Raw genomic sequence first — 7,472 nt, forward strand, 5'->3', positions numbered from 1 at the left:
CAAGCAGGTTTGTGGTGGCCTACTGTCTTGAGGGATGCCCATCAATATGCCAAAGAATGTCTGCAATGTTTGAAGGAGGGTCAGCCTCTTGACAAGGATAAGATGCAAGATCATCCTGTATTGCCGTTTGATCCATTTCAAATATGGATGATTGATTTTGTTGGACCTGTTAAGCCAGTTGCTAAAAGGACGAATAATTAGTATATATTGGTTTACATTGACTACCATATGAAGTGGATGGAGGCTCAAGCCCTAAAGGATAATAAGGTAGCTAGTGTGGCCAAATTTTTATATTCTAATATCATGATTGGGTTTGGATGCCCTATAGAGTTGGTCAATGATAGGAGTAAACATTTCTTGAATCTGGTTATTCGGGAATTGATAGCTAAGAACGTGACATTGCATAAAAAGTCTACTTCTTATCACCTGCATGCTAATGGGTAGGCAAAGAGCTCCAATAAGATTTTTCTCCATATTCTCAAGAAAATAGTTGAGGACAATAGGAAAGATTGGGATGAAAAGCTAGATTCTGCACTGTGGGCTTTCAGGACTGCATATAAAGTAGCAACTGGACTTACACCTTTTAGGCTGGTATATGGATTAGAGGCTATGGTGCCTATGGAGTTTGTGGCTCCAAGTTTGAGAGTTATTGTAAAATACAAGCTAGATCCTAAAAAGTCCCTACAACACAGGTTGGAATAGCTCCTGAAGTTAGAGGAGAATAAGGCGTTAGCTACCTATGTTTCAGGAGTTATCAGCAGTAGAGACAAGCTTGGGTGAATAGACACATTAAAAAGATTTTTTTTGAAAATGGGGACTAGGTTGTGGTTTATAATTCCCAACTTGGAAAATTACAATAAGCTAAAGCTTCAGTATGTGGAGCCATTTATAATCTATAAGGACCTTAGACTGGGCACATTTTTATTAAAGGATTTGTAGGGTAATGTCCAGAAACTTGTAGTCAATGGATTTAGACTTAAAATGATTATTCGACCTTATTATTCCACTATTAATTTAATGTCCTGAAACCTATAGTAGGAATATGGCGTCGACTTCAATGAAGCCTTTTCTCCTGTGGTTTAAATGATGAACCTACACTTGATACTAGTATTGGTTGCTCAGCTAGATGTAGATCTTTATCAAATGTATGTAAAGATGGCCTTTCTACATGGGGACTTGCATAATGAGGTCTATATGTAGCAGCCTAAGGGCTTTGAAAAGAAAGGCAGGAAACACCTAGTGTGTAAGCTGAGAAAGAGCCTTTATGGACTTAAAGTAGGCACCTAGGGAATGGCATCACAATTTAGATGCTTTTATGCATTCACATGGATATAGTTGTAGTGTTATGGATCCATGTTTATACACAAAAAAGGCTTGTAATGGCAGCCTTATGATTTTGGTACTCTATGTGGATGATATGCTTATTACTGGGGCATTCATGCCTTGAAAACTCAACTCAAGAAGAGCTTTGAGATGAAAGATATAAGATAGGTCTCACATATTCCTGGGGTGTGCATCGTGTGCGATTGCTCTAAGGGCTCCTTTATCGGTCAATGAAGGAGTATGACTAGAAAGTCCTTGACTGGTTTCATATGCAGGATGGTAAGACTGTTGGCTATCCTCTTCCTCTCATGTAAAGGTTACTTAGGCCAATTGTTCGTAGTCTAATGAGCAAAAGGTCGAGATGGTCAAGATGCCTTATGCATCGACTGTGGGTAGTTTGATGTATGCCATGATAGCCACTCCTTCTAACATTGCATTTATAGTGGACATTGTGGCATGCTATATGGCTATACTTGGTGGACGACATTGGGATACCATCAAGAAAATCAGGTGGTATCTAAAGGGCACATTAGCTATGTGTATATGTTATGGTGGCCAAGATACAGGAGTCATAGGGTACACTGTTCTGAGATGTAAGACATGCAGAAAGTAGGAAGTCCACTTCTGACTATATCTTCACATTCACTAGAGGTGTTGTTTCTTGGACATCCAAGTTGCATAAATGTAGGGTTCTCTCTCCTATCGAGGCCAAGGATGTTGCAACCGCTAAGGCTTGCAAGGAGGCTCTTTGGTTAGGTTGTTTGTTGGCAGACCTTGGTATTACAGATGTGATCCATGCACTCCATTTGGTCTTCCATGCAAAGATGAAACACATTGAGGTGCATTACCACTTCATCATAGAGGTCATTGAGGATAGGTATGTTGACCTTGTTCATGAAAAGTATCTCAAGGGAGCATTTTTCCTTACTTGGGAAGTTGATGGACATTGGATGAGATGATGTCTTTGCTCATCCTATTGTACTTATGTACATTTGTACTTTGTTGCTTTTGTTTCTCTCTCTCTTCTTACTAGGGACACATTCACTTTTAAGCTGGAGGTTGTTGGGGGTAAAGGCACCTTTGCCTAGTTGCTTGTATATTACCACACTAACAATACTCACACACATGTACAATGTTGGTGGCCGGTGCAGATCACCGTTATTTCATATTCTATTAGTGACATTTGATTGAAGGGAAGGCCGGTCACACATTGTGACTATTGGAGTTTCCACATCTCTTCTCTCTGTGTGTGTGTGTGTGTGTGTGTGTGTGTGTGTTTTGATCTTTGATCTTGCTCTTGCTCCTTCCATCATAACTCTTGCTTCTACTCGCATACTTCCACTTTGGGATCACTCCCTTCTTCAGAAAGAAGTTCATAGCAATTTTGCCAAAATATTTCAACCAATCATAGCCCAAGACAACATCAATGGGACCCATTTTGAGTGCAATTAGATCAAATGATGCCACACAATTTTTAGCCAAGCATAGGGGAACCTTAGAGTATACATGTGTGTTAATTTCCTCATCATAGTTGGCCACTTGAACTTTGAGAGAGTGTTGTAATTCTATAGGAAAACATTTTAGCCTATCAATCGATGATTTATTGAGAGAACTATGTGTGCTACCACTGTCTGCTAGGACGAGTACATTCTTTCCATTGATGTTTCCTTGAATGCGAAGTATGCTAAGGCACCTAGAGCTTGTCCATGTGTCTATAGAGATGGAGCAAATGGAAGTGGAAGCATGAGGGGGTGTAGTAGAGACATTAAAACCATGGTCACATTGTAAGCAATCGCCCAAGTCAAAGGGGAATCCATCCGATGAGTCATAGAACTGCTCTTGCTCCTCTAGGTCCTCCTCATAGTCATTATTTTCAACATGTGCTGTAGTATTTGTAGCATTTAAAGCATTTGAATCCTCATCTTCATCGTCCCAATCTTCTATGACATATATGTTGTGGACCTTGACCTTAGCTATTTTGTAGGGGCATTTGAGGCATGATCCGTCATGTACTTATCTCCACACTTAAAACATAAGGCCTTTTCTTTTTTGTCCTTCACTATGTCTGATGGGATAAATTTTTGATCACTTTGACTAAGCGAGGAGGCTGATGCATTTTGTGGCCTATTTTTAGCATACTTACCATTTTCATATGGGCTAAGTGCTATTTCAAAATTGCATTGTTTCCTTTTATCATTAAAGGAGGGGTAAGTGGGGATTTTGGGATTGGTAGTAGGCATGGGATTTTCTTTATAAATGCCACCATATTGGCCTTGCCTCGTGGGAGTTATTTGCTACCCCAAACCTTGCTAAAAACCCTTATTCTTGCGATATTTTCTTGCATATTGTTCAGCTAGTTCAATTGCATCAAACAAGGTAGATGGCTTTTGAGCCATTACATCAACAAGGTTAACCACATACATCAACAACACATGTTAAGAAAGATTAAATCAATCATATTTTAATCCTTCTTTTAATCTTAATGTTAAGTGCCATTTTATGAGGACTTATGGTAGTAGGATATATAAATGTAATGATGGTTTCGTACTTGTTTGGACACATGACCTAGGATAATGAAGAAAACACGGAACTTGGGCGCTTGTCATTCACATGAGTCCAAATGTCATTACATATTATTTACGAAATATTATGTTAATAAACATATTTACATTAGCATTGTTGAATAGACATTGCCAAATGCCGTTTAGAACGTAGAAGGCAGCTTGTTTAGAAACTTGAAAATTTCCCACTTACTACTTTCAAAACCGCTAAGGCCTCATTCCTAAGCTTGGCTACAAACTTTTCAGTATCTAATTGATCTTTTTTGGTGCTTGAGACTCTTAACATTTGAAGACAATGGCTCTTGTATTTAAGCCTGTGCGTCGGGGTGACCGTGAAATGGCTCGGATTTCCCACCAAGAAGGCAAATACAAATTTCGAAAGGAGGCGCCAAAACATCCTTTGAAACACTACACAACCCCACAGCACGCTCACACAACACACACACACACGCGCGCCCGCGCACATCAATCAATTGTGTGTGTGTGTGTGTATATAACCGGAAGTCCGAGCCTTAGAAAGACAACACTGCGCTTCTACGTTCTCTCTCTCTCTCTCTCTCTCTCTCTCTCTCTCTCTCTCTCTCTCTCTCCGTGCCTGCACAACTCGTACTCGCCCGCCATATCCAATCATGCCTGCCTTGATCGAGAAACCCGAGCCTCTGCTCACCGAGAATCCCCACAGGTTCTGTATGTTCCCGATCAAGTATCCTGCCGTTTGGGAAATGTACAAGAAGGCAGAGGCGAGCTTCTGGACAGGTTCTTTTCCCCCCTTCTCCTGCTTTTGACTTTCCTTGTGCTGAATTTCGGTACAGCCGTTGCAATTGATCTGAACGGTGCGTCAATGCCAATATCGATTGCAGCCGAGGAAGTCGATTTGTCGACAGACGTGCTTCATTGGGAGAGCCTGCGGGACGACGAGAAGCGTTTCATTAGCCACGTTTTGGCCTTCTTTGCGGCCTCGGACGGCATTGTCCTCGAGAATCTGGCAGTGAGGTTCATGAAGGAGATCCAGATACCCGAGGTGAGAAAGCAGAGGGATCCAGCAAAGTTTGGGGCTTGGAATGGCAAATGTGGTTCAGGATCTTCCATTTGCCATTCTAGTCCGCTCAAAGACCACGCTAGGGTTTTTCCGTTAAAATTCTAACCTGAACTTGCTTAAAAAAGAATCACGGATTGAGCTCTCGTTCGATTCCTTCTGCAGGCCCGTGCTTTCTACGGATTTCAAATCGCCATCGAGAACATCCACTCAGGTAGATTGCAGATGCGGCGCAATTCTTGGCCTTTCAAAATTAAATTCCTATTCAAAATCTCTCTAGTATCACACAAAAATCTTGTCGGGCATTGTCTTTCAGTATCATTTCTCACATGCATTTCCTCTTTGATACCAGAGAACGCACAGCTTGCTCTTGCCGGTTTACATAGAGAATCACGTCTCACATGCATTTTTATTTTGGCTGAGTTCCAGAAATGTACAGCTTGCTCTTGGAGACTTACATTAAAGATCAGAAAGAGAAGGCCCGCTTGTTCAATGCCATCGAGACTGTGCCTTGCGTGGCGAAGAAGGCTGATTGGGCCTTGCGATGGATAGGGAGGTAATAAGCGGCGAGGCCGTTGGTGATTTTTGGATCGGCTCATTCTCTGCATAGCAGTTTCGCACGATTAACTTGTCTTTTGCGATTGTATTTGTGAGCAGTTCTGCGACATTCGCTGAAAGGCTTGTCGCCTTTGCTTGCGTGGAGGGGATTTTCTTCTCCGGAAGGTAGAGCTCCTCCACATCTCGTGGAAGGATCTGTTCTCCTGTCTGTGCTTTTCTTTATGTGTGATACGTTTCCCTTCACCTGTACTTGTAGCTTTTGCGCCATCTTTTGGCTCAAGAAGAGAGGCCTCATGCCCGGCTTGACATTTTCTAACGAGTTGATCTCGAGAGACGAGGGATTGCATTGCGATTTTGCATGTTTGCTATACACGTTGCTAGAGAACAAGCTCTCCGAAGAAAGGGTTCGGGACATTTTGTGTGACGCTGTGGAAATTGAGAGAGAATTTGTATGCGAGGCCCTGTCATGTGACCTGGTGGGAATGAATGCTTCATTGATGAGCCAGTACATCGATTTCGTTGCAGATAGGCTGATGGTAAGCGCCTTGGATAAGCACCTGTTTTGATTCTTTACGGAATGCTCAGCCATGGGAGTGATAAGCATGTCGATAAATCGCAGGTTGCGTTGGGCTATGGCAAAGTATACAATGCGCAAAATCCTTTCGACTGGATGGAGCTCATTTCGCTTCAGTGAGCTCCTCTCCAGTTCTAATGATTAAGTGCCGGTGTATAATAGGACTCCTAGAGTTGTTGGGGACTGGGCATGCTCCACGCTCCATTTTCTGAACATTAAACTGTTGTGGACTTTGGATTTTGGCTGCAGAGGGAAAACCAATTTCTTTGAGAAGAGGGTCGGCGAATACCAGAAGGCGTCAGTCATGGCCGGCCTAAGCAGTGCGGAGGGAAATCATGTGTTCCGTTTGGACGAAGATTTTTGAGACCGGGCTTCTTCGATCCACAAATACACTACAAGCATGGAGCGTTTCCATCTCTGCGTGTTTCGGATCGTGAGGTATCTTATCATCAGTTTGTTGCTGCCAGTCCCTTGTACAGCAGAAGCCCTCATGGCTTTGTGATTACGACCTGTCTCTACCATGCCTTGCGGCCTTGCGAGTCATGAGTATTAACTGGTAGCCTCGGCCAAATTCGAAGGTAACGTTGGGATTGGAATCTTTCCAAATGTAAAGGACCGAGACAGCGATTGCTTTCCACAAGTGACGCTCCCTTTCTACCATCAAAAGGGTGAAACAAAACGGTATGACAAATACCATGTCATGCTTAAGATCAACTTAAACCCCATTCGCCAATCAAATAGTGCATTTTACTCAATGGACTCGTCATATTTCATAACCAATGCGATGCAAACCTACTGTCCTTTCGTCAAACTCAATCTTGTGGTTTCATCTTTTCCGTAATGCATTCATCACCTTTTATGCTCACATCCAATGAGTCTCCAACCAACCATCTTATTGTCCAAGTTGTCATAAATATGCTCTAACTCTCTTATTTTTGACTTTGCAAAAAAGTGCTCAAACATGAAGAGTTCCTTTATTTTTCATTGTGAGTTATCTTGTTGAACTTTGGTTAAATTTTCTCATGTACTTTTACCTTATTGTAGTGTAGGTTTATAAAGGAAATATTTCTCAAAGCTTATTAAGATTTTTTTTGTAATGTGATATTGTATTGAGTAAACACATACCTTGCAATGTGCCAAATCAAGTTTAGGTTTCAAAGCAAATAATCAACACTTGTCTCAAGTGCATTGTTGCATGTAGCATTAAGTCTCCCTCCCATCAATTAGCTCTCCCCAGTGTCGTTGACTTAATAAAATTCCAATAAGCACTTTTAACTTCTTTTCTACATGGAGAGTCTCATTACTTTCTCCCTTAGTGATTCTAGCTTGAGTCCCCCTTTAGAGATATGGAATGTCGCCTTGCTTTTGAGGCATTGGATGCCAACCTTTGCCTTTTCCAAAACTCCATAAGGATTGCTTG

General features: G+C 41.8%; 1 protein-coding gene across 1 annotated transcript; it reads left to right on the forward strand.

Moving 5' to 3' along the window:
• Positions 1-4,322: 4,322 nt before the first annotated feature.
• On the forward strand, positions 4,323-6,969 carry LOC148036991 (ribonucleoside-diphosphate reductase small chain-like). Its single transcript, XM_087675940.1, has 8 exons — positions 4,323-4,640; positions 4,745-4,905; positions 5,086-5,134; positions 5,350-5,476; positions 5,578-5,643; positions 5,735-6,014; positions 6,098-6,168; positions 6,302-6,969. Exons 1-8 carry the CDS (start codon positions 4,514-4,516, stop codon positions 6,414-6,416), a joined length of 996 nt encoding a protein of 331 aa, XP_087532066.1. The 5' UTR covers positions 4,323-4,513; the 3' UTR covers positions 6,417-6,969.
• The last annotated feature ends 503 nt before the right edge of the window (positions 6,970-7,472 follow it).

The sequence above is a fragment of the Lygodium microphyllum genome, chromosome 4 (assembly GCF_053477565.2).
Source record: "Lygodium microphyllum isolate KBCC chromosome 4, Lygodium_microphyllum_v1.1.10, whole genome shotgun sequence".
In the NCBI taxonomy this organism is placed as follows: Eukaryota; Viridiplantae; Streptophyta; class Polypodiopsida; order Schizaeales; family Lygodiaceae; genus Lygodium; species Lygodium microphyllum.

Bases quoted from the DNA above. Each gene is read 5' to 3' on its own strand.
- LOC148036991 (XM_087675940.1), top strand. From the start codon at position 4,514: ATGCCTGCCTTGATCGAGAAACCCGAGCCTCTGCTCACCGAGAATCCC. The intron at 4,641-4,744 runs GTTCTTTTCCCC...TATCGATTGCAG, and splicing joins AGAGGCGAGCTTCTGGACAG to CCGAGGAAGTCGATTTGTCG. The intron at 5,477-5,577 runs GTAATAAGCGGC...ATTTGTGAGCAG, and splicing joins GCCTTGCGATGGATAGGGAG to TTCTGCGACATTCGCTGAAA.